The sequence below is a fragment of the Trachypithecus francoisi genome, unplaced genomic scaffold (genome assembly GCF_009764315.1).
Source record: "Trachypithecus francoisi isolate TF-2019V2 unplaced genomic scaffold, Tfra_2.0 Lachesis_group10, whole genome shotgun sequence".
NCBI lineage: Eukaryota > Metazoa > Chordata > Mammalia > Primates > Cercopithecidae > Trachypithecus > Trachypithecus francoisi.
This window is the reverse complement of record NW_022681455.1, coordinates 42,850,631-42,877,932: the sequence shown is the minus strand read 5'-3', so window position 1 is coordinate 42,877,932 and position 27,302 is coordinate 42,850,631. Positions and strand designations below refer to the sequence as shown.

The following is a 27,302-nucleotide window of genomic DNA, read 5'->3' as shown; positions in this document are numbered from 1 at the left end:
AGATTTTAGTGTAATAAGCACATTTGTTAGCAATTAAGATTTTCTCAAACACTGGGCCTCCTCTATACAAGGCCACACAAGTCAGAGTGGGCCATCCCTGGAGTGCTCTGAGCTGGGATGCCGTATGGCAATTCAAACAGTTCTTTGGAGTGATAAATGGAATAAAGCTGTACTCTGTCCTATTCTCTTCCCTTACCTATCCTGATGTTCCTCATGGCATTGTGAAGGCTGGGAAAAGAACACCACACCAGGCTGCCAGGGCACCCTCGCTGGAAGACTCCACTGATAACACAGCCACCTCTTCCAGAACCACCTCAGCCTTCCACCCTCAGGACATCAACACATCCTGAAGGGTGCTGCGGGCCCTGAGTCAGCTGACTAGGATGGGTTCTTACCTGAGTCCCTGGTCGGTCTCCCCATAGTCATCAAGGTAAGGAGGAGAATAAAAACAGCCTTTGGTTTTCCCGGCTAAAAATAGCACCTGACATTCCCGTACTCTGTAGAGAGATCATTCAAACATTACACATTTACACGTTAGTAACCAACGTTTGTATTCAGTTTCAAATAGAATGAAGTCTTTTTTTTTTTTTTTTTTGAGACGGAGTCTTGCTCTGTCCCCCAGGCTGGAGTGTGGTGGCGCGATCTCAGGTCACTGCAAGCTCTGCCTCCTGGGTTCACGCCATTCTCCTGCCTCAGCCTCCCGAGTAGCTGGGACTACAGGCGCCCGCCATCTCGCCCGGCTAGTTTTTTGTATTTTTTAGTAGAGACGGGGTTTCACTGTGTAGGCCAGGATGGTCTCGATCGCCTGACCTCGTGATCCACGCGTCTCGGCCTCCCAAAGTGCTGGGATTACAGGCTTGAGCCACCGCGCCCGGCCTAGAATGAAGTCTTATAGTACTGCTATTTAAACCACTATTATGAGGAAGTTATCCATTAAAAAATGTGCACAAACTAGGAAATAGGTTGAATCGAGACAAATTTGTGGCCCCTGATCCCTTTGAGAGATTTGCCTTTTTCTGGCATTAACAGTTCAGTGCAATTAAACAGACATTTATTGAGGACCTAATATGTATAAGAAATTGTCAAGGTCCTGGGGGGGATGACTAAGCTACGGGTACAACCTAAGCTCCAGAGGCGCCCACACGCATGTCACGCCTCTGCTTCAAACCCTGGAATGGCTTCCACCTCGCCCAGAGACGTCACCAGCACACAGCAGGTCCTGGATTCTCTCACCTGTGCACAGAACTCCAGTGACATGAGCCTCCTTGCCTTGGGCAGGCAGGCATATTTCTACCTCAGGAACTGTGCAGAATGTTCTGAGTAGAATGTTCTCCTGCTTCTTTAGGGCTTTACTCAGAAGTCGTGTTCTTAGGAAGCCTTCCCTGATCTACTAAAATTAAATCTCAAATTTAGCTCCACAGCTGCCATTTCATATTCCCCTCCCTGCTTTATTTTTTCTCCTTAGCATGTATCCCTATCTAAATTCTTGTCAGTCTTGCTTGTCCTCTCTCTCATTAGAAAACGAGCTCCATCCATGAGGGCAGAGATCTTTGCACTGTGGACTACTGCATTCTCAATGCCTATTACATAGTAGTCACTAATCACAAGCTGGCATGTAGAGTTGTGATAATATGTATGAATGGACGTAAAATCCAAAAGCCATGAGGACATGAGGACACAACGGAAAGAGTAATTCTGACTGGATTTGTACACAAAATCAGAGGTTTCATGTTAGCGGGAGATGTGAAGAAAGTAGAACAGAACTGTCGCCTATGGTTGGGGGAAGAGGAGTGGGAATGGTGACAATGAAAGAACCAACACAGAGTTGGCACGGGCCAAATGTGAGATGTGAGGAGACGAGGAGCTCCATGTTTCTGGAATGAATCAAACACAGAACAGTGGTCTCAAAATTCCTGGCAATATAGTAGTTTCCTGTGACACCTTAACAGTCAGATACTGAGGCAGATCCAAAGCCAAAAAGCCCCTGTAGGTCCTTACCTCAGGAAGATGCCCACTCCAGAGCCACAGGAGTAGGTGTGAGCTGTGCAGGCTCCTACATCCTCCCCTTCCAGCTCAGTCTGGCAGCAGTAACTCTGGGAGCACAGCAGAGATCCACACACAAGGCACAGAGTTGGGGCTCTGCTCTTATCACCACCTGATTTGGGGCACCTCCAAGGGATAAAAAACCCACAAGTCATTGATCTAAAGAGTGGCTAAAGAGCTAGTGAAGAAAAAACCAGCCCAGAAAAGAATTCTGCAGTATCAAGCAAAGCCAAAGAAGCGTATATCCTCCAGTCTATGCAAATTTATTCCTAGAATCAGGAATAGGAAACACCTTGCACATATATAGAAAGACCATGTACTGGAAACACTCAAAAGAATCAATAACTGGAGAAAAAATAAATAAAATCATCAATAGAAGAAAAAGATAAATGGTGCCACTGCCATATAATAAAATACTGTAGAGCAGTGAAAAATCAATAAATTTATGCATGTCAATGCGGATAAATCTTAGAAACAATGCTGAATGAATGCAAAACCGGCTGGGTGCAGTGGCTCACGCCTGTAACCTCAGCACTTTGGGAGGCAAAGGTGGGTGGATCAACTGAGGTCATGAGTTTGAGATCAGCCTGACCGAGATGGTGAAACTCCGTCTCTACTAAAAATACAAAAATTAGCCAGGCATGGTGGCACGCACTTCTAGTCCCAACTATTTGGGAGGCTGAGACAGGAGAATCACTTGAACCTGGGAGGCGAAGGTTGCTGTGAGCCAAGATCATACCACTGTACCCCAGCCTGGGCGACAGAGTGACACTCTGTCTTAAAAAAAAAAAAAAAAAAAAAGTGAAAAATAAAACATGCAAAATAACAATATATGCTACTTAGGAATAGAAACCTATTATGGTTAATGTATAGGAATGGAATGCTCAATATTCCATTTAGAATAGTAGGTATCTTCAGAAGGAGGAGGAAGAGGCAACAGAGAAGAGACAGCTGGGGAGCTTCAACTGTCTAGGTAATGTTTAAGCTCTTACATTATTATATTCTTCTTTTCTTTTTGAGACAAGGTCTCGCTGTCACCCAGGCTAGAGTGCAGTGGCACGATCATGACTAACTGCAGACTCCAACTCCCGGGCTCAAGTGATACTCTCACCTCAGCCTCCCCCATTATTCTTTATGCAGCTTGTATGTTAAATATTTGATACTATATTAAAAATTACTGCTGGGCGTAGTGGCTCATGCCCGTAATTCCAGCACTTTGGGAGGCCGAGGTGATACTAAAAATACAAAAAAAATTAGCTGGGCGTTGTGGTACGTGCCTGTAATCCCAGTTACTCAGGAGGCTGAGGTACGAGAATCACTAGAATCTGGGAGGCGGAGGTTGCAGTGAGCCAAGGTGGCACCACTGCACTCCATCCTAGGTGGCAGAGTGAGGCTTGGTCTCAAAAAAAAAAAAAAAAAAAAAAAATTACTAAGGGCTGTTATTACTTTAAGTGCAATTATTAAACATTCATGAATCCAACTTGCTTCTCCTACTCCCATTCCATGTCTTATTCTGAAACACAGTGAAATGATGCTTTTATAAGTTACGTAGTATAGAGTACTACAGATGTTATTCTTTTTTTTGAGACAGAGTTTTGCTTTTGTCACCCAGGCTGGAGTGCAATTGCTCGATCTTGGCTCACTACAACCTCTGCCTCCCAGGTTCAAGTGATTCTCCTGCCTCAGCCTCCCGAGTAGCTGCGATTACAGGTGCCTGCCACCATGCCCAGATAATTCTGTATTTTTAGTAGAGACAGGGTTTCACCAAGTTGGCCAGGCTGGATCTCCTGACCTCAGGTGATCCACCCACCTCGGCCTCCCCAAGTGCTCGGATTACAGGTGTGAGCCACTGCGCCTGGTCAAGTTTCTTCTTTTTTCCCTTTTTTCTCTCCCTCCTCTCATAAAGTACTAAAACATGATTTCTCTACCCAAACAAAACAAAGAACAACAACAAAATCCTTCAAATTATTTGTAAAGAGGTGTTTCCAGTGGCAGGGAATGTTCAATGCTAACAGCAAAACTTACGAGAAATTGGATGCTTGATTAATGAGGCTGCTGTAATCCTCTGGAAGGTTTATTAATTTGTTAGATTCTCTTGGATATCTGAAAAAAAGGGAAAAATTAAAAAAACGCTCCATTAATTTAGGTCATATTATGCTACACGGCACTTCCATGTGCACATATCTGCCTAGCCCGGGTAACACGGTGTGGCCTTTCACTACTTTACCTATTGCCAAGACAAGAAATGGAGTTAAACGGAAGGGGGGATTATTTTAGACAGTAGTTCTTAATCGTATCAAAATCAGTTGGGGGAATTTTGAGGGGACAGACATGCTAGGGCTTTAACTTTAGAGAAATCAGATTCAGTAGGTAGTAGCCTGAGTATTTTTTCAGAAGTTCCCATGGTTATTCTGATGTATACTTCTGGTTGAGGATTACTGTTCCATTTATTAAGAGTTTTCTGACATCAGGGTGGAATCACATGAAATTGTGATATTCAACCATTTTTGACTTATAAACGGACATTTCATGTGGTCCAACCTAATAAAATTGGGGTGTTATTTCCGGATGTGTAAAAGCAAACAAACAGGACAGATAATCTCTAGTCTTCTGACTTTTATGGACGGTGTATTTATCAGAACTAAGAGATATAGGTTGAGTATCCCTTATCTGAGATGCTTGGGACCAGAAGTGCTTCGGGTTTTGAATTTTTTTAGAGTTTGGAATATTTGTATTACTTCTCTTTGGATTCTGTAGTAAAGCATGCTCTACCAGATCAAAACAAATGCATCTCAACTGTTAATCCAAGTTGACTATCTCTAATGTTAAAACCTGAAATCTGAAATGCTCCATAATTTGAAACTTTGTGAGTGCCAACATGATGCTTAAAGCATGGGGACACTCCGAAGTTCAGATTTCTGGATTAGAGATGCGCAACCTGTACAATAACAGTTGAGACACATCTTGTTAGGATCTGGTAGAGCACACTTTACTACGGAATCAGAATAGAATTAACGGGCTGGGCGCGGTGGCTCAAGCCTGTAATCCCAGCACTTTGGGAGGCCGAGACGGGCGGATCACGAGGTCAGGAGATCGAGACCATCCTGACTAACACGGTGAAACCCCGTCTCTACTAAAAAATACAAAAAACTAGCCGGGCGAGGTGGCGGGCGCCTGTAGTCCCAGCTACTCGGGAGGCTGAGGCAGGAGAATGGCGTAAACCCGGGAGGCGGAGCTTGCAGTGAGCTGAGATCCGGCCACTGCGCTCCAGCCTGGGCGACAGAGCGAGACTCCGTCTCAAAAAAAAAAAAAAAAAAAAGAAGAGAATTAATGTAAAAAGAAATGAAGAAAAAATAATAAGAAATGACTGGCCATGATTTGACTGATAGTTATTGAAGGGGAATGACAAGTATGTGGAGCCTCATTATTTTGCTCTTCACACTTCTGAAGAGTTTTCCAATAATGAAAGACAGAAAAAAATAGAGCTAAGAAAAACCTAGGAGATGCATTATATTTTTTAAAGCAAATATATAATATATATAATATACATAACTTTGTTATTTGCTAAAATATAACTTTGTTATTTGCTTTCTCTGCCAAGAATGTAGTATATTTATGTTCATAATTCTGACTTTGATAGACTCTTCTCATTAGATGAAGAAGAAAATATGAAGGCAACATATCTCAACCTTTTGGAATCCCTGAAGGCTTGAGAAGTGAGTTTCTGAAGGAATACAGCACTTACATCCTGATCCCACCCTTTCTCCCACCCCAATCAAGTTTTTGAGGATCTTTAACTTACCTTATAACATCTCTTTCACCTTCTAGATATCTTTTAACTTCACTGTTATGGCACCAACTTTAATGTAAACAGAGGGGGAAAAACCACAAAACACTTTTACTTTTAAAGGGTTAGAACCAGAACTTTTTCCCCTCCATAGCCAATAAGAGGAAAATAATATTCTTGACCTAACATACTCACTTCATCAAAAGAAACCTGGAGAAATACTATTTTGCTTACAACTTTTAAAATCAGGAGAATATTTTCTAAAAGCAAGAATGCTTAAATATATTAAAATTTGTGGCTAAAAACATCATTATCTTACTAATTTGGATACTCTAGAAAAACTAGTCTATATTCATCTATATTAATGCCAAGCTAACATTATCTAGAGCTAGAACACTCATATTAAAAATAAATTTTTTTTTTTTTGCCAGGCGCAGTGGCTCACGCCTGTAATCCCAGCACTTTGGGAGGCCGAGACGGGCGGATCACGAGGTCAGGAGATCGAGACCACCCTGGCTAACACAGCGAAACCCCGTCTCTACTAAAAATACAAAAAATTAGCTGGGCGTGGTGGCGGGCACCTGTAGTCCCAGCTACTCGGGAGGCTGAGGCAGAATGGCGTGAACCTGGGAGGCGGAGCTTGCAGTGAGCCAAGATTGCACCACTGCACTCCAGCCTGGGCAACAGAGTGAGACTCTGTCTCAAAAAAAAAAAAAAAAATTTTCTTTTGGCAAGGTGCTCATGCCTGTAATCCCTGCACTTTGGGAGGCTGAGGTGGGAAGAGTACTTGAGCCCAGGAGTTCGAGACCAGCCTAGGCAATATGGCAAAAGCCCTTCTCTACTGAAAATACAAAAATTAGCTGGGTGTGGTGACATGTGCCTATAGTCCCAGCTACTTGGGAAGCTGAGGCGGGAGGATTGCTTGGGCCCAGGAGGATAAGCTGTGACTGTGCCAGTGCACTCAAGCCTGGATGACAGAGTGAGACTTTAAAAAATAAAATTATTTTTTCTTTTTTAATGTGGTAAAATATATATAACATAAAAATGACCACATTAACCACTTCAAAGTCTAGTGTTCTGTAGCATTAAGTACATTCATATTGTTGTACAACCAGCACCACCATCCATCTCCAGAACGTTTTCATCTTTCCCAACTGAAACTCTGTAATTATTAAATGCAAAATTCCTTCTCCCACCCCCTGGCAACCACTATTCTACTTTCTGTTTCTATGAATTTGACTACTCTAGGTACCTCAGTGAAGTGGAATCATACAGTATTATCCTTTTGTAACTGGCTTATTTCTTTTTTTTTTTTTTTTTTTTTTTTTTTTTTTGAGGCGGAGTCTCGCTCTGTCGCCCGGACTGGAGTGCAGTGGCCGGATCTCAGCTCACTGCAAGCTCCGCCTCCGGGTTTCCGCCATTCTCCTGCCTCAGCCTCCCGAGTAGCTGGGACTACAGGCGCCCGCCACCTCGCCCGGCTAGTTTTTGTATTTTTAGTAGAGACGGGGTTTCACCGTATTAGCCAGGATGGTCTCGATCTCCTGACCTCGTGATCCGCCCGTCTCGGCCTCCCAAAGTGCTGGGATTACAGGCTTGAGCCACCGCGCCCGGCCTGTAACTGGCTTATTTCACTTAGCACATGTCCTCAAGGTTCATCCATGTCGTAGCATGTGTGAGAATTTCCTTTACTTTTCTTTATGAGACACAGAGTCTTGCTCTGTCGGAGCAAGTGTTGGAGGCTGGAGTACAGTGGCATAATCTTGTCTCACTGGAATCTCCACCTCCCAGGTTCCAGGGATTCTCCTGCCTCAGCCTTCCGAGTAGCTGGGACTATAGGTGTGTGCCACCATACCTGGCCTACTTTTTTTTTTTTTTTTTTTTTTGAGACGGAGTCTCGCTCTGTCGCCCAGGCTGGAGTGCAGTGGCCGGATCTCAGCTCACTGCAAGCTCCGCCTCCCGGGTTTACATCATTCTCCTGTCTCAGCCTCCCGAGTAGCTGGGACTACAGGCGCCCGCCACCTTGCCTGGCTAGTTTTTTGTATTTTTTTGTAGAGACGGGGTTTCACCGTGTTAGTCAGGATGGTCTCGATCTCCTGACCTCGTGATCCGCCCGTCTCGGCCTCCCAAAGTGCTGGGATTACAGGCTTGAGCCACCGCGCCCGGCCCTGGCCTACTTTTAAGACTGAATAATAGTCCACTGTTTGTGTGTACACACATTTTGTGTATCCATTCATCTGTTGAACATCTGGATTCTTTCCATCTTCTGGCTATCGTGAATAACGCTGCTCTAAATGTGGGTGTATAATATTGATCTGAGTTCTTGCCTTCCGTTATTTTGTAATCTGTACCTAGAAGTGGAATTGCTGGATCATAAGGTAACTTCATGTTTATCTTTTTGAGGAACTGTCATGCTGTTTTCTGTAGTAGCTCTAGCATTTTCTATATCCCATGCACGAGGATATCAGTATACCAGTTTTTCCACATCCTTGTAAACATTTGTAATTTTCTTCTTTAAAAAAAATAATGTCCTACCTAATGGGTGTGAAGTGGTATCTTAGTGTGATTTCCCCAGTGACTACTGATGTTGAGCATCTTTTCTTTTGCTTTTTTGGTTGTCTTCTTTGGAGAAATGCCTATTCAAGTCCTTTGCCTATTTTTTAATTGGGTTTTGTTGTTGTTACGTTGTAGGAATTCTGGATATATATAGTCTGGAATTTTCCTTTCGATACAGGGTCTTGATCTGTCATCCAGGCTGTAGTGGAGTGGCATGCAGCTCACTGCAGCCTCGACCTCCAGGGCTCAAATGATACTCCCACTTCAGCCTCCTGACAGGTGCATGTCACCATGCCTGATTAATTTTTAAAGTTTTTGTAGAGATGGGGTTTTGTCATGTTCCCCAGGCTGGTCTTGAACTCCTGGGCTCAAGTGATCCTCCCACTTCTGCCTCCCAAAGTGCTGGGACTACAGGGGTGAGCCACTGTGCCCGGCCTATTCTGGATGTTAATCCCTCATCAGATATGTGGTTTGCAAATATTTTCCCCCATTTTGTGGACAGAACAGCAATATATTTAATTCAGTCACTAACTTGACACGATTGTCAGGCCAATTTCTCTAGACTTCAGTTTTCTCAAATATAAAGTTCAGAATATTGGACTAGATAGCCTTAAGGGTTCTTTTGGCTTTAAAAATCTATGAAAAGCTGAGTGTGAGGCCGGGCACGGTGGCTCACGCCTGTAATCCCAGCACTTTGGGAGGCCGAGGCGGACGGATCACAAGGTCAGGAGATCGAGACCATGGTGAAACCCCATCTCTACTAAAAATACAAAAAATTAGCTGGGCGCGGTGGTGGGCGCCTGTAGTCCCAGCTACTCTGGAGGCTGAGGCAGGAGAATGGCGCGAACCCAGGAGGCGGAGCTTGCAGTGAGCTGAGATCACGCCACTGCACTCCAGCCTGGGCGACAGAGCGAGACGCGGCCTCAAAAAAAAAAAAAAAAAAAAAGAAAAGCTGAGTGTGATGGCATGTGCCTGTAGTCCCAACTACTCAGGAGGCTGAGGTGGGAGGAATGTCTCAGCCCAGGAGTTCAAGAGCAGTCTGGAAAAAATGGCAAAACTCCATCTCTTAAATACAAAAACAAAAAAACCTATGGAAGAGAGTCCTTAACAAGTAAGTTCATGTAAGGATATCAACATTTCTACCACTATTCCCCTTCCATGCAAATTTGTTTATGCTATTCACTAGCTTGGAAAAAGTTTACCGAAAAGCCAGATCCTTACCTAAAAAGGCCTACTCATAGGCCAGGTGTGGTGGCTCATGCCTGTAATCCCAGCATTTTGCAAGACTGAGGTGGGTGAATCATTTGAGGTCAGGAGTTCAAGACTAGCCTAACATGGTGGTCAAAAAAACTAGCCGGGTGTGGTGGTGTATGCCTGTAATCCCAGCTACTTGGGAGGCTGAGGCAGGAGAATTCCCTGAACCTGGGAAGTGGAGGTTGCAGTGAGCCAAGATCACGCCACTGCACTCCAGCCTGGGGGAAAAAGCAAGACTGTCTCAAAAAATAAAAAAAAAAAAAAAAAAAAAGGCCTACTCATTACAGTTTGAATTATTTGTGTTGAATTCTACCAGGGTCATTATTTAAGAATTTTGCTACATATGTGATAACTAAAGTTTGGTTCCATAGAACTATTTAATACAATGAAGAAAAGTATATAATCATTACCTTTCAATCAGTGAATTCATTATCTCACTATTTTCTTGAAAAAGGCAAATGAGGTTGTTTGGTAGGGAAAGATAGTTACATAAATGTTCAAAATGGCTTGTTCCAGGAACTGCAAATGAAGAACAAGAAAAGAGTGCATATAACAACTAAGGGCATATTCCGCATGAGAGTTAAGCAATAGCAGGGCTTAAAAAAAGGATGAAAGAGTTCCAATTTGCCAGGTACGTAACTTGTAGGAAGTTAACAGAATGGCACATGGAAGGAATCCACGGAAAATGACGCAATGCATCGAGAGCAGTCAGGCGACTTCTACATCAAACTGGTCCCAATGTCCTGGTGTCTCAGCTTTATCATTTGCAAAATGGTGTGCCTGCACAATCTACTGCACAAGGTTTTTGTGAACATTAAATGATAAAAATAATGTATGGGTGCTCTGGAAAAGGACCAACCAATAAAGAAATACAAGCTGGTTTTACCATGAGACATGGATTTAAATACCAACTCTAATCATCACTGCAAATAATCTGGAAGACTAAATTCTTTTATATGGTTCCTAAGCAACTAGCTGAATGGAAATGCCAGTTGATAAACTTTCAGAGAGTAGCACTGTATGCAGGTATTCTATGGCCAGTGCCAGGCACTGTGATGATACAGAGATACAGTCAAGTCTACCTTCATATTACTTTTATGGAATGAATCAAAACAGAACATGGAAAACAACTACGAAAGAGCAAATGAATTCCCACATTAAAATCAGATTTATGTGCAATTATGGGTATTCTAAATTTTAACGTCATGCACGTTTCAATTTAAAAATCACATGAAATCATCAGTTTTCACCTTTTCAAATCTGAGGAACCTTGTTTATAAATAATACATAACTGAACATTTTAACATTTGAAAGCAAAACTACGATCTTTACGGGAGAAGTGCTTTGCAGGTATAAAAACATTTACACAGGAGTTTAACAGTCACTGAGATCCAAATAAATGGAGACATATGCATAAACATACATTTTATGCTATAAATGTGTACATCACCATAGTCAATTAGCTATGCTTTGAACTTTTAGTCAATTTTCATTTTTGCAAGTGATCTTTATATTTGCTGGAGTAAAGGATTACAAACTCTCTCTACGTTTTGAAAGAAAGTATAAATTACCTTGAATGTCAGGTGGGGAAGGAACTCCATTTAAGTAATGAAAAAATAAAGCAGAACACTTCAGGAAAGGCATGATTCCAGCTCTGACACTCCTCCACAGATGCCAGCCGGATGGTATTTCTTTCAAGGCACTAAAAAAGAAAAAAAAGATTATTGGGAAATCTACTAAGAAAAGGTCACTGTACTTATAGCACGGTTTGAAAACAAACTTGACTGTCATTTGGAACTGATGGCATGTATGCTTAAAAGGACTGAGTTAACAGGCAAGTGGGTGTGTGTTATAGGACGCTAGGTGTAAGTGGTGACATAGTCTCCAATGCTGTTATTAAAATTTATAAAAGTAATATAGTGACATAAAGAGAAAATGTAGAAAATGAAAAGTCCAGGCTGGACTCAAACTACTGGGCTCCAGCAATCCTCCCACCTCAGCCTCCCGAGCAGCTAGGACTACAGGCACATGCCACTGCACCCAGCCCCTAGGAGCCATATTTTAAATAGATTTATAATATTTTGGAACACATCCATCACTATATCCAACTATTCCTCCTGCAAACACTTAGATTGCTTTCAATTCTTTGCTAATATAAATAATATCACATATATATCTTTTTCTTTTTGAGACAGGGTCTCACTCTGTTGTCCAGTCTGGAGTGCAGTGGTGTGACGGTTCACTGCAGCCTTCACCTCCCTGGCTGATCTGACTACCTCAACCTTCTGAGAAGATGGGACCACAGGCACATGCCACTATGCCTGGATAATTTTTGTACTTTTTTGGTAGAGACAGGGTTTTACCATGTTGGCCAGGCTGGTCTCGAACACCTGGGCTCAAGTAATCTGCCAGCCTCATTCTCCCAAAGTGCTGGGGTTACACGGGTGAGCCACCGTGCCTGGCTGGAGTTTCCATCTTTATATGCCTATATATTTTTTTCTGTATGTTGAATTATTTTGTTAATGTAGGTTCTCAGAAATGGGATAATTTATTCAAGAGCAGACATTTTTATAGGTTCTTGACTTTACAGATTCTTGACATATATACTGTTGAAGGCTAAGCAAACAACTGAACTGCTATTTGTAGCAAATTGTGACTCTTAACCATACATGAAATTCTAGTCATTTCATTTTATTCCTGCCACTACTGAATATTACCTTAAAAATAAATTATGCCAATTTAACTTGCAGTTTTAAATTCCCATTCTGAATGAGACAACATAAGTTTTAGAATATCAACTTTCCAAAGTACATTTGATTTATCCTCTAGCCTGTGCCAGATCCTCTGAGCAAATGTAGTGTTCCACAGCCAAATAAATGTGGGAAGCTCTTCATATTATCACCTTTCTCCCAGATTTCCAATTATGTTAGTATATGAATAGCTCAGAAAAGCCCTGCAGATCACCTCACATCTTCTTTTAAAAACATGTCAACAGACAACAATTTCCCCTAATTAACAAAAGAATTCCTTTCTCATGCTATCGTCATCTAACAATATTTAGGAAAATGCATTATCATGCAAAGATAACTAGCTCACCTTCCCGTATACTGGTGAAGTGTTTTATACAAAGCAAGCACTGCTGATTCTTCTTCACAAGTGGGATTTTCTTGATCCATGCCATTCTCTTCTGAAAGATAAGGAAATACTAGTACTCTGTATTTTTCAATTAAGTGTTACCAAAAGGACTGAAGACATTAAACATGCAAATATATTCATAAACTCACATATAACATGAAGTATTCCTAGAAAACATGCAAAATTTTAATCCCTCAAGTGGGAGCACAGTATTGATCTCCATCAAACCAAACAGTCAGCTGGCACGTTTTAAGTAACATCAAATAAATATAGTCTTAAAAGTGTATGAAAAACAAGAATTTTGAATGCAAAACATAATTTAATGATGAATTCATGTGGGCATTAGCAAACATGTAAGTTAAAACAAAATTGGCATTCTAAAACATAAGATTCTAAAAGATTTAATTACTATCCTACACAAATATTACTCAATGTATGGAATTAAAACTAGAAAGATTCACATTACTAGGAAATTTTAAGAGAAAGAAATGTTTCAAAACTTTTCGTATGAGGATACACAGAAAAAAATAGCCTAATTCATGTATTATTCTCATCCAAATACCTTTTCCTCTAATGCTTTTTTTTAAACTCAGAAAACTCAAGTATTTCCTTCAAGAAGCTGACAAAAAGGCAAGAGTTACCTGTACATGAGGTAAGTAAGATCTGTATGATGTGTGCCATAGTAACCAGATGGAAAATGTGAAGGTCTCCAGTGCCAAGGCTGATCCCTGAAAAATCCTGACACTGCAACGCAGGGAACGCAAGCACCAAGCCCACCTAGGCACCAAACACAGGACATCAGACAGATCGCCTTTCCTTTCACAGCTAAGCACATTTCCATCTTCTTACTTTTATTTTTATTTTATTTTATTTTTTTTGAGACAGAGTCTCACTCTGTTGCCCAGACTGGAGTGCAGTGGCGCAACCTTGGTTCACTGCAACTTCCACCTCCTGGGTTCAAGCAATTCTCCTGCCTCAATCTCCTGAGTAGCTGGGATTACAGGTGTGCAACATCACGCCCGACTTTTTGTATTTTTAGTAGAATACACATTGGCCAGGCTGGTCTCGAACTCCTGACCTCAGGTGATCTGCCTGCCTCGGACTCCCAAAGTGCTGGGATTATAGGCGTGAGCCACCGCACCCGGTCACATTTCCATTTTCTTACTGTGATCCCTCCTGAGTTCAGCTCCTCCCTTTAAGAAATCTTTGTTCTTAAAGAAATGGTATGTATGTTAGAAAATCCAATAGGACTGGTTACGTGAAATGCCTTAAGAGTTATAGGACTCTTGATGGACACTATGATTTCATTAATCCAGTGGGTCCCCTATACATAGCTTATTGTTAACAAAAACAATATCTGAACTCTTTCCAGGGAGTAGGCAGTTGAAAAAACATGGGTTTTGAACCCATAAATATCTAGATATGAATCCTACCTCCTCCTCTTATGAGCTTTTTTATACAAATTAACATCTCTGATCAGGCCTCAGTTTCCCTATTGGTAAACTAGAGACAATATGTTAATGTAAGTGGTAGAGATGTGTGAATATATGTAAACGCTGGCAAGTACACAAATGCTAGCTCTGTTGGCCTACTGCTGTCTGCATGGCATTCTAAGTGGTGGTGGTTTTAGTTGCAACAATGAGAACAGTAATAGCCAGCATTTATTAGGAATATATTGCTCTAAGTGCTTTACATGGATTGAGTTCTGACATAGTCATATAAAGTAGGTACTAACCAACTTAAAGGTGCAGAATCTGAGGTCCAGAGAATAAGGGGACAGCACTTGGGGCTGCTGGATGTGGTAGTACACTCTGTGCAAGGGAACCCAGTGCAAGGGAACTCTGTGCAAGGGAACCCAGGTAGTACATCCTGTGCAAGGGAACCCAGCTGAGGTAGGGCTGAAATTTGACTACCCACTATTTGGATAGCTATGTGTCTTAGCACCAGGATGTACCAGCTCAGAGGACATAGCTTTCCCTGAATTATAAGGGGCTCTCTGCTGCTAAGTAGTGTGACCACACTGCCAGAATTTTGAAAATGTACAAAAGCACTGTATGGGCCAGCAGCAGTGCTTCTGTTGCTGGTTTTTTTTTTTTTTTGCAGGGGTCTTGCTCTGTCATCCAGGATGGAGTGCAGTTGTGCAATCTTGGCTCACTGCAATGTCCACCTCCTAGGTTCAAGTGATTCTCCTGTCTCACCCTCCTGAGTAGCTAGGATTACAGGCGTGTGACACCGTGCCCAGCTAATTTTTTGTACTTTCAGTAGAGATACGGTTTCACCACGTTGGCAAGGTTGCTCTCAAACTCCTGACCTCAAGTGATCTGGGGTGAGCCTTGCAAAGTGTTGGGATTACAGGTATGAGCCACCACCACCTGACCAGTTGCTGGTGTTTTTATCTCTTTACAGATTAAAAGCACAGAGAGGTTAAAATACTGACCTCGGCCACAAAGCAAAATAAGAGTCAGAGGATGTCTCGACAACAAGGTCAAGTCTCTCAACTAGGTTCCTAAATATTTTCTTTTTGAGGTTTCTCATAAAAGAATTCTACTCAGAAGGGGTAAGGAAATCATATAACTCCTTCCTGTCTGCCACTACACTGCTCACCAAACCTAAGGTAAAGTTACATAGTATGACACAGAAGTCCAAACTACAAAATACCCACCAATAAATGAAACATGTCAATATCTAATATGCATGGAAGTTCTTCATGGCTGTCATTAGGCACCAATGCTAGAGATTTAAAGAAAAATACATTAGGATATTTCATATGCCAACATATGTTAAAATGCTTATAATCTGCTTTAAATTTATCTTCTTGTGAGATACGTGAGAATTTATATATATAAGACAACCAGTACTACTAAATATTTAATTCATTATTGAGAGAAGCTGTACCATTAAAAACAAAATTTCAGAGGAGAAATTACCATAACATGATATAAATGTATTAATACTCACATGCAAAAAGTTTACAAAAATGTCCTTGCACCACTGAAAGTGATGCCACTGTCCAGTGTGCTGCGGCAAATCTCGTCAATGACCTAAGACAGTCATCCTAAAATAAAGAAACCAGTACAATTAACAAAAAAACCAACATGCAAAGCATTTCTCTTTCAGGAATGCTAGTTCAGAGCACAGCTGGATGCACAATGAAACTGCTCTAGATGGTATGGAACTAAATCTACGACATCTCCATGATATGCCTCTAACACAGGATAAATGGAATGGGAAATGTCTAAGTGTAATGCTGAATAAACGAAATCTATCCCTTTGCCACCATGTTGCTGGTTTTCTCTGGAAAAGAAAAGAATATAGAATATATGCATCAGACTGAAAGCAAGGGACACTCCCAAGATGCAAATGCAGGCCGAGAGCAGTGGCTCACGCCTGTAATCCCAATACTTTGGGAGGCCGAGATGGGCAGATCACCTGAGGTCAGGAGTTCGAGACCAGCCTGTTCAACATGGAGAAACCCTATCTCTACTAAAAATAAATTAGTCAGGCATGGTGGCGGGCGCCTGTAGTCTCAGTTATTCAAGAGGCTGAGGTAGGAGAATCGCTTGAACCCTGGAGGGAGAGGTTGCAGTGAGCTGAGATCACACCACTGCACTCCAGCCTGGAAAACAGAGCAAGATTCTATCTCAAAAAGCAAATAAACAAGCCAAGATGTGGATGCAATATTTCTCTATGTTTATTCTAAAGAGATACTCTAAAGCGTATATTTCTTATGTTTATCCTAAAGAGATACTCTAAAATGTGGATACTCTTTCTTAAAATGTAGAGTATCCTAAAGAGATACTCCAAATATTGGGGAAACTGTCCAAGAAGATGGTGGCACAAATGAGGGTGCCCGCAGCTATTAGAAACTGTTATGAGGACTAAATAAGCAGTAATAAGAAAACTCTTGATTTAAAGAATACCGCAGAAACAAAGCTACATGTGAGTACCAACTGAAATCAAGAATAAATATGCTAATGGAAAAAGATGGAATGTGATAAGTAGATGACTTTATTCTTCCTGCTTGTTTTTTCATTTTCCAAATTTTCTGTAATGTTTGGTTCAATAAATATTGAGGTCCTACTACATACATTAGGTCCTGGTTCTGAAGATCTTCAAATAAAACCCATTCTCCCTCTCCTGCTCTCAAAGAGCTTAAAGCCCTGGGGGTGGGAAAGGAAGAAAGTCGGAAGGAGACAGGCATCACAGATGAGAGATCTCTAACTCACAGTACATGGCTCAGAGGGCTTTCTAAAGGAAGGGAAGCTCGAACAGCATCTGAAAGAGTAGCAGTCTGCTTAGGGTACTCTAGGCAGAGGAAACGGAATGTGCAAAGGCGTGGGAACTAGCACTGAGGAACTGGCAGTGATTCTACAAGTCTGGACCATAGGGCTGGGAACTGGCAGGAGGTGATAATGGAGAAACAGGTTAAGTTTGTAAACGTATGAAGAATATGATCAGGATTGCTTTTGAGGAGCCCCTCTGATAATGTATTACAGAAGGGTGAGATTCTGGGTAAAAACTGCTACAATAATCTAGGCAAGAAATGACGTGGGGCTGAACCAAACAAGTAGCAGAAGGCATGGTGAGAATTTGTCAGACTCTGCTGGCCAAGTGAATGGGAATGCCCAGGCTAAATAATGTATCTAGGCTGGGAACAGTGGGTCATGCCTGCAATCCCAGCATTTTGGGAGGCTGAGATGGGCAGATCACCTGAGATCAGGAGTTTGAGATCAGCCTGGCCAACATGGTAAAACTCCATCTCTACTAAAAATACAAAAATTAGCTGGGCGTGGTGGTGTGCACCTGTAATCCCAGCTACTCGGGAGGCTGAGACAGGAGAGTTGTTTGAACCTAGGAGGCAGAGGTTGCAGTGAGCCACGATCGTGCCATTGCACTCCAGTCTGAGTGACAGGGCAAGACTCCATATAAAAACAAAAACAAAAACAAAAAAAAAAAACACTTCAATTTTCTGGTTTCTCCTGGATGAATAGTGGTGAAATTAACTAAAACAGGGACTATAGGAAGAAAAATTAATTTGGATCGTTGAATTTTAGGTGCCTGTAGGAGATCCAGGTGAAAAAATAAAGCAGGCAGAGAAAACCTAGGCCTAAGATAAAGATCTGGGTTGGAGATACACAGGTGGGGATCATTTGGATATAACTGAAATCAGAGGCATAGATGGGGCTGATCAGGGAAGAGTATTAGATGGCAGAACTCTGGAGGTTTAAAAATGACAACTGCAGGATGGAGGAGGGAGAGGAGGCTGAGAGGCAGCAGCCACAGATGTAGAAAGAAAGCCAGGAGTGTCACAGAAATTAAGAGAAAAAATGAGTTTCAGAACGAAGAAAGAATGGAGAGAAATAAAAGTTTCAGAACGAGCAATTAAGTAGAGGTTTCAAAGAAAAGGGCCAAAAAATGCCCACACAAAATGATAATTAGGAGATCATTTGGTGAACTTGGAAAGAGATAGTTCATGGAAGTGAGAAAGTGTTAGAAGTGGAGCCCAATTGCAGGAGTTGAAATACGAATGGTTAGCAAGAAAGTGGAGCTAGAATATACATTCTTCTTCTTCTTTTTTTTTAAGATAGGATCTTGCTCTGTTGCATAGGCTAGAGTACAGGGGCACGATCATGGCTCACTGCAGCCTCGAACTCCCCAGCTCCAGCGATCTTCCCAACTCAGCCTCCTAAGTAGTTGGGACCGCAGGAACATGCTATGCCACCACTCCTCGCCAATTTTAAAATTTGAGTAGAGATCAGGTCTCACTATATTGCCCAGGCTGCAATATTATTTTTTTTTTTGGGATGGAGCTTCACTTTTATTGCCCAGGCTGGAGTGCAATGGCACAATCTCAGCTCACTGCAACCTCTGCCTCCCAGGTTCAAGCGATTCTCCTGCCTCAGTCTCCTGAGTAGCTGGGACTACAGGCATGCACCACCACACCTGGCGAATTTTGTATTTTTAGAAGAGACGAGGTTTCTCCACGTTGGTCAGGCTGGTCTCAAACTCCCGACCTCAGGTGATCCTCCCACCGCGGCCTCCCAAAGTGCTGGCACGAGCCACCGCACCTGGCCTCTTGAAGTTTATTTAAAAGATTAAACCACAAATGTTACTTCTCTAATATCCTTACAGAAAGTGGGTTTTTACTACGAAAGAAGTGAATGTAGTAAGTAACTACTGCAGGTCCGTAAGATTAAAAGAAGCAGAACCACCTAATTTCCATGCCCCCCTTTCAGGAACTGAATAAACTGAGAACTTACCAGTCTGCAAGGTAAAGGACCAAACAATGGTTTATCTTCATCACTCAAAATTCTTTCTACAGATTAAAGATGGTTAAAATGGTAAATGTTATGTTATGTATATTTTAATACAATTTTTTAAAAAAGGTTAAAAAACCCCCAATTCTACAGAAAGTACAATATTGTCAAGTTTCAGAATCTTCAAAGTCATTTCACAAGAATTACATTTGGTTACAAAGTAAAAATGAACAGTACATTCCTTCAACTGACAAGAAGCTATAATCACCACCAAGAGTTCTCTTGTTGCTGTGGTTAATTTATGAACTATCAATCTACACTACATTTCTTGCTTCTAAGTCTTTTTATTATTTCTTCAAGTTGTTACCCACTTTAAACATTTCATTTAAAAACAAGATTCTACACCTAATTCATATCAACAAATGCTTGTGACGTACAGAGAAACAGCTGTCAATCCCTCACCTATGCTTTGGATGGTGTATGCACAGCTACCCCAACACATTATGGGAACACGAGGATCCTCTTCATTGGGATGAACCTTTAGTCCCACCTTGTAGGTAGCAGTTCCAAATGTCGTTAGCATTTCTTTTATGCTCTCAGAATAAGGGTTCCTGAAGTAAATATGTATAAATTAGCTCAGAGTCATATACCAAGAAATATCATAGAAAATGTGCACATATCAAATGGTTCAGTTTCTTAACAGCTCTTTGCTACATTGAAATTGAACCACTCGGCCGGGCGCGGTGGCTCAAGCCTGTAATCCCAGCACTTTGGGAGGCCGAGGCGGGTGGATCACGAGGTCAGGAGATCGAGACCCTCCTGGCTAACACGGTGAAACCCTGTCTCTACTAAAAATACAAAAAACTAGCCGGGCGCAGTGGCGGGCGCCTGTACTCCCAGCTACTTGGGGGCTGAGGCGGGAGAATGGCGGGAACCCGGGAGGCGGAGCTTGCAGTGAGCCGAGATCGCGCCACTGCACTCCAGCCTGGGCGACACAGCAAGACTCCGTTTCAAAAAAAAAAAAAAAAAAAGAAATTGAACCACTTAACATATATCCAGAGATAATTGTATGCAAAGTGATCAGAGATAATGCAAACTGCTCCTGCCCAAGAGGAGTCAGACTCTTGGATTTAGCAGGGGTGAGGCACAGGGCTGAAAACAGGGTGCTGGGCAAAAGCCTACATACTACACAGTGAGATCCTTGACCCTGTTTCCCATCCTGAGAACAGCAGTAATGCATACCCACTGCCACAGAGATTAGCTTTTCCAGTGAACAATCCTCAGGGGAAAGTTGTTTTTACACACTGACATTTGGGGGTCACCAAGTAAAAGACTGGAGGTGTCCTGATCACCTGACTGTGAGGCTTACAAGTCAGCAAGCTCCACCTGTCCACCAGGTATCCTTATGCTTAGTTATCCAAGGACTAATAAACATTTAAGGAAAGCATCAAAGAGATAAATTACCAAAACAAAGAAGCAGAGAAACAGAACTCAGGGAAAACAGAGACAACATCGAAAGCAAAAAACTCATAAGACAATTAGGGTATCAGTTCAATAGGGGCAACAGTGAGCTAACAGAACTACCTCAAAGAACAAAATCCAAGAGAAAATTATTTAAGAAACAACATAAAAACTTCTCAGAAATGAAGGACATGAATGTTCAGATTCAATAGGTTTACTGAATGCCTAGCAAAATGAATAAAAAGAGTCATATACCAAGAAATATCATAAACAATTTCAGAACACTGAAGAGAAAAAGAGAATATCTTACAGTTTTCAGAAGTAACAGAGTTACAAGCCCGGGTGCAGTGGCTCATGCATATAATCCTAGCATTTCGGGAGGCCAAGATGGGTGAATCACTTGAGGTCAGGAGTTTGAGACCAGCCTGGCCAACATGGTGAAACCCTGTCTTTACTAAAAATACAAAAAATGAGTGGGGCGTGATGGCACGTGCCTGTAGTCCCAGCTACTTGGGAGGCTGAGGCACGAGAATCCCTCGAACCTGGGTGGCAGAGGTTGCAGTGAATTGAGACTGTGCCACTGCACTCCATCCTGGGTGATAAGAACGATACTCTGTCTCAAAAAAGAAGAAGAAAAAAAAAAAATAAAAAGAAGTAATAGAGTTATAAAGGAACTAGGTTTGGTGGCTCACACCTGTAATCCCAACTACTCAGGAGGCTGAGGTGTAAGGATCACCTGAGCCCAGGAGTTCAAGGCCAACTTAGACAACATAGAACTCGTCTCTAAAAAAGTTAAAAAAAAAAAGGTGGCTGGGTGCAGTGGCTGACACCTGTAATTGCAGCACTTTGGGAGGCCGAGGGGGGCAGATCATCTGAGGTCAGGAGTTTGAGACCAGTCTGGCCAGCATGGTGTGAAACCCCGTCTCTACTAAAAATACAAAAATTAGGCAGGTGGCCAGGGGCGGTGGCTCACTCCTGTAATCGCAGCACTTTGGGAGGCCGAGGTGGGCGGATCACGAGGTCAGCAGATTGAGACCATCCTGGCTAACACGGTGAAACCCTGTCTCCACTAAAAATACAAAAAATTAGCCAGGCGTGGTGGTGGGCGCCTGTAGTCCCAGCTACTACGGAGGCTGAGGCAGGAGAACGATGTAAACCCAGGAGGCGGAGGTTGCAGTGAGCCGAGATCACGCCACTGCACTCCAACCAGGGTGACAGAGTGAGACTCTGACTCAAAAAAAAAAAAAAAATTAGCCAGGTGTGGCGGCTCACATCTGTAATCCCAGCTACTCGGGAGGCTGAGACAGGAGAATCGCTTGAACCCGGGATACAGAGGTTGCAGTGAACTGAGATTGTGCCACTGCACTCCAGCCTGGGTGACAGAGTGAGAAACTGTCTCAAAAAAACAAAAACGAAAACAAAAATTTACAAAGGAACAGGAATTAGAATGGGATTAATTTCTCAATGGATATAGAATTTAGTAAAATAATGCCTTCAAAATCTAGATGAAAAGTTACTTCTAACCTAGAATTCTATACCCAAACTATCAATTGAGCATACAAATAAAATAAACGTATTTTCAAACATGAAAATATACCATCCAGGTATCCTTTCTTAGGAATCTGCAAAAAGAGCAAGTACTTAAGAAAGAGGAAGATTACTCAATCCAGAAAGTAAGAGCAGCAGGACCAAGAGAAGTGATAGCTGTGCCCCCTCCTGCCTGCAGGAGAACAGAGGCTGTGTGGGGGAAGGAGGACCCAGCAACAGAAGACCATCTGACAGATCTGAGCACTTAGAAAAGTTGTTAGGAGGCTGGGTGTGGTGTCTCACGCCTGTAATGCCAGCACTTCGGGAGGCCGAGGCGGGTGGATCACCTGAGGTCAGGAGTTAGAGACTAGCCTGGGCAACATGGTGAAACCCCGTCTCTACTAAAAACACAAAAATCAGTCTGGCGTGGTAGCTCATGCTTGTAGTCCCAGCTATTTGGGAGGTTGAGGCAGGACAATTGTTTGAACCCGGGAGGGGAGGCTGCAGGGAGCTGAGATCATGCCACTGTGCTCTAGCCTAGGTGACAGAGTGAGACTCTGTCTCAAAAAAAAAAGAAAGAAAAAAAGAAAAGTTGTTAGACATTGGACAGATCTACTGCACCATTCAGGAAAAAAAAAAAATACATACATAGAAAACAAATACATGAAAAAGACAAGGTAATTATTAACTATAAGAGTTTTTATATAACTATAAAACTGTACGAGAAAGGAAATATAATTCTTTTTTTTTTTTTTTTTTTGAGGCGGAGTCTCGCTCTGTCGCCCAGGCTGGAGTGCAGTGGCCGGATCTCAGCTCACTGCAAGCTCCGCCTCCCGGGTTCACGCCATTCTCCTGCCTCAGCCTCCCGAGCAGCTGGGACTACAGGCGCCCGCCACCTCGCCCGGCTAGTTTTTGTATTTTTAGTAGAGACGAGGTTTCACCGTGTTAGCCAGGATGGTCTCGATCTCCTGACCTCGTGATCCGCCCGTTTCGGCCTCCCAAAGTGCTGGAATTACAGGCTTGAGCCACCGCGCCCGGCCGGAAATATAATTCTAATATGCAACTTGTATCAGCAGAAACAGTTTTTTTTTTTTTTTTTTTTTGAGACGGAGTCTTGCTCTGTCGCCCAGGCTGGAGTGCAGTGGCCGGATCTCAGCTCACTGCAAGCTCCGCCTCCCGGGTTCACGCTATTCTCCTGCCTCAGCCTCCCGAGCAGCTGGGACTACAGGCGCCCGCTACCTCGCCCGGCTAGTTTTTTTTTTTGTATTTTTTTTAGTAGAGACGGGGTTTCACCGTGTTAGCCAGGAGGGTCTCGATCTCCTGACCTCGTGATCCGCCCGTCTCGGCCTCCCAAAGTGCTGGGATTACAGGCTTGAGCCACCGCGCCCGGCCAAAACACAGTTATTATAATGTAAAAACTGACAACTAGATTTAACCAAAAATTGTGGAATAATTTACCAGTCAACAGTGAAGATACTATCTAATTAGAAACATGGAAGTAAATACTAGAAGTGACAAATAAAATGACAGGACTGGTGGAGTGTGGCAGACAGAAGATTGAAGTTATTTCTTTCTCTTTCTTTTTTTTTTGAGATGGAATCTCAGTCTGTTACCCAGGCTGGGGTGCAGTGGCGCAATCTCAGCTCATTGCAACCTCTGCCTCCCAAGTTCAAGCGACTCTCCTGCCTCAGCCTCCCAAGTAGCTGGGATTACAAGCGTGCACCACCACGCCTGGCTAATTTTTGTATTTTTAGTAGAGACAGGGTTTCACCATGTTGGCTAGACTGGTCTTGAATTCCTGACCTCAAGTGATCTGCCCGCCTTGGCCTCCCAAAGTGCTGGGATTATAGGTGTGATGTTTTTTCTATTCAAGTCTTCTAGGTCTGTATTTATTGAGTTACTTGGTATAGGCCAGGCATAGCTTTCAGGTAGCTCTATGTACATTATGTCACTTTATCCTAATAACAACTATGAATTATCCTCACTTAACAGATGAGGGAACTGAGGTACAGCGAGGTCAAGCAATTTGCTCAAAGTTGCACAGCTAATAAGTGGTGGTGCTGGAACTGAACCAACCAGTCTAGCTCCAGAATCTATGCTATACCTTGTAACTAACTGGCTATGGGGTAAAGTAGGGTGGAAAATATTCTGGTTTTAATCCTGGGTTGCCAAGAGCTTGGTTAGGTCATTCATAGAAATTCTGAAGTCAGACGGAAGTGTGGGATTCTTCGGGGAAGCTGAGCAGTTTGTGTTTAGAATTACTGATTAGATGTCGTCAAGGAGAGCCAGGTAAAGAAAGGGGTGTGGAGGGGGTCAGCAATGCTGACTAGGAGAGGGTGGTGAGAGTTAACCACGCCACATGGTTCTTAGATTTTTTTAATGTACTGCAATAGATACAATCATGTAATGCTTAAAGTTTTTTGTTGTTTTGAGACAGAGTCTCACTCTGTCACCCAGACTGGAGTGCAGTGGCACAATGAAGGCTCACTGCAGCCTCTACCTCCTGGGCTCACACCTCCTGCCTCAGCCTCTTCTTAAACTTCAGAACTAAAGATCAGTATCCTATAACATTTTGCTCCCTCGCTTGCCAAATCATATTCCTCCTAACTGCTGACTTAATCATTTCAAACGGGTCAAATTTTAAAGGAGTAAAATAATATACTCACTTAGGATGAAAATCAGGCCTGAACCCTTCAGGGAGCTGTAACTCATCCTTATTTTCTGAATTCTTTGTAGAGGCATTATCTATAGAAACAGGCATTTTATACCATTATTCAATACATGACAATATTCCTAAAAGTATAGCCATATAGGTCAAAGAAATTAAAAACAAAAGGAAAAAAATTCCCTAATAAAAACTGGCATAACAACCATATGAAGCATGAAAACATTATTGCTCTAGTTGACCAAGGCCCTTTCTTATCTATGCTTTTCCTTACAGTACAGCCACTAAAACGAAAATAAGAGTAGCTATTCTGTTTCTCTGAAAACCAATGATATAAATTCTGTTCATACTACGTTCCCACAAGGTCGTAAGTGCAGTGCATGGTCTATGAAACTTGGGAAGCCTTTGGTAATGCTAACAGTAGGTGAGTTAGCCCACCGAGAACTGAAGCTAGCTCTGCAACACTCAGTTACATCTCCCCCACCTCCAGAAGCTCTTCAATAAAATGGGGGAATAAGTGAGAAGTGTTTGTTATAAACTGCACATGAGCTTGTGTGTTTAAGGAATTAGGAGTAATGCAGTAAGGTCAAATTTAGTTTATTAAGACAAAGAAAATTAGAATGAGTCAAAATTTTAAGTGGGAGGTTTCACTTTTAAACAATTTCTTCTGGAAATACATTTTCTGATGACCTCGGACTTTAGGGAAAAATGAAAACAGGTTACCGGAACTTACTAGGAGTACTTTCTTCTTTCCTAAGAAACTGTAATGCTTTTATTTGCTGAGATATTGTTCTAATCCACTGAGTCAGATTTGGTTGTTCTGAAAAATTTAACCTGCTAGAAAAGATTATAGAGAGTATTTAGTGTTTTATTATTGTTCCTTACGATACAAAAGACTCCTTAAATGATCACAGGCATATTTTAGACACACTCCAAATATTAAAAACAAAAAAGATAAGGGAAAATTTGTTGCATTAAAAAAATCAGGATACTGGCCAATGAAAATGAATACATTATTTGTCAATATGACGGTAATAACACTGTGTATTAAAAATCTCACTCTTCAGTACTGGAATTTGCTAGAATTTCTTAAGTATCATAATCACCATCACTATTAATATCTACCAAGTGCTTATTATGTTACAAGCATTTAGTGAAGCATTTTACTGTAAATATCTTATGGTATTAGACTTAATCCTCAAAATATCCCTACATTTTGTTTCAGACTGTAGTATTATTGTATAGGTTGTATCCCTATATTGTATCATTTGTATAGGTTGTATTACTACATTTTGTAATAGGTTTTATTATTGTCCCCATTTTACAGATGAGGAAACTGAGGTTTAGAGCTATGTAACTTGACTAAGGCCGAATAAGGGACGAAGCTAGCATTCAAATTTGGCTCTGTACGATTCCAAAGCCTGTGTCTTTTTATGATTATATTCGAATATGACTAAACCATAATTGAATCTCATGGGCAAAACCCAAAAAGTGGACCAATAAAGTGACAGGTGAAATCCAACAAGAGTGATTTCTTCTTATACACAGTTAATTCTCAATCTAACAATAATTAATTTCTTTATCAGTTCAAATGCAGGTAAGTCAGTACCATGATATGCTTCTAAAATTAAAAAGCATGAGCTTACACTCAAATCTACTATTTTAAGAACATTTTGTGGTAGCATAGACTAAGACACTAAAGTTTGAACTCCTAAAACTGACAAGAAAAAACTGACTTTGCTTTGAACTGAATCCAAGTAACACAGAAATGGATCATTCATACTCACATAACTTAATATTTATGCATGCAAGGTAGACAGCATAATTCTACATTGAGAAATGAAGTTCAGATTTGAATAGCAGACATGATCAAATTCATACTTGAAATGAGTATGTCCAATACTCGTAACTAAAAGCATCCAAAAAATTATGAAGTTACAGAAATTTTCCATTTTCTTTTCTTATTTTTTTTAGTCTGCTAGACAAATTCTAAAAGAGCTAAAAATATGGAACACTTCACAAATTTGTGTGTCATCCTTGTGAAAGAGCCATGCTAATCTTCTCTTTATCATTCCAATTTTAGTGTATGTGCTACTGAAGCAAGCACTTATTTTATTTTTGAGACTGGGTTCTGCTCTGTCACTCAGGCTGAAGTGCAACGGCACGGTCAAAGCTCACTGCAGCCTTGACCCAAGCGAGCCTCCCACCCGAATCTCTCAAGTAGCTGGGACTATAGGCATATGCCACTACATCCAGCTAACTTTTTATTTTTTGTACAGACAGGGTCTCATTATGTTGCCAAGGATGGTCTTGAACTCCTGGGCTCAAATGATCCTCCCACCTTGGCCTTCCAGAGTGCTAGGATTATAGATGTGAGCCACAACACCCAGCTGAGATTTTTCCATTTAAAATATAGCAACAGATTTTCACTTTTTTGCCTGGTTCTTGAAACTATGAATGGCTAGGACATTGCAAAAAGTTTTATACGATTTTCAGACTGTCCTATAAAGTCAGTTTGGGTTGTTCCATCTCCCCCTACCAGTTTACTGAGCATCTCTTGAAAACTGTATGGAAGATATTAAAAGTAGGATCCTTAGAAATAAACCAGATATTTGGTTTT

The 27,302-nt window shown here is 41.7% G+C and overlaps 1 protein-coding gene, 1 long non-coding RNA gene and 1 other non-coding gene across 5 annotated transcripts in view; 1 reads left to right on the top strand and 2 right to left on the bottom strand.

The window, feature by feature from the left end:
- UBR2 (ubiquitin protein ligase E3 component n-recognin 2) overlaps positions 1–27,302 on the bottom strand; it is a 134,649-nt gene that overhangs the window by 3,398 nt on the left and 103,949 nt on the right. For 2 of the 3 annotated variants that reach the window (XM_033217181.1, XM_033217180.1), the window contains 14 exons: positions 25,416–25,519; positions 24,684–24,762; positions 19,492–19,640; positions 19,033–19,088; positions 15,731–15,827; positions 15,435–15,502; positions 13,414–13,549; positions 12,734–12,824; positions 11,209–11,339; positions 10,048–10,156; positions 5,846–5,902; positions 4,069–4,146; positions 1,999–2,169; positions 396–497 (listed from right to left, as the gene is read on the bottom strand). In XM_033217181.1, coding sequence (XP_033073072.1) covers positions 396–497; positions 1,999–2,169; positions 4,069–4,146; positions 5,846–5,902; positions 10,048–10,156; positions 11,209–11,339; positions 12,734–12,824; positions 13,414–13,549; positions 15,435–15,502; positions 15,731–15,827; positions 19,033–19,088; positions 19,492–19,640; positions 24,684–24,762; positions 25,416–25,519 — 1,428 coding nt within the window. The remainder of the gene's footprint in view (positions 1–395; positions 498–1,998; positions 2,170–4,068; positions 4,147–5,845; positions 5,903–10,047; positions 10,157–11,208; positions 11,340–12,733; positions 12,825–13,413; positions 13,550–15,434; positions 15,503–15,730; positions 15,828–19,032; positions 19,089–19,491; positions 19,641–24,683; positions 24,763–25,415; positions 25,520–27,302) is intronic. The other variant, XM_033217182.1, reaches the window with a different exon arrangement.
- LOC117087224 lies at positions 3,719–6,302 on the top strand. The gene is made up of 3 exons (XR_004438730.1): positions 3,719–3,753; positions 5,684–5,759; positions 6,262–6,302. It is a non-coding gene; the product is annotated as an uncharacterized LOC117087224 (long non-coding RNA).
- LOC117088807 lies at positions 26,683–26,789 on the bottom strand. The gene has a single exon (XR_004439339.1). It is a non-coding gene; the product is annotated as a U6 spliceosomal RNA (small nuclear RNA).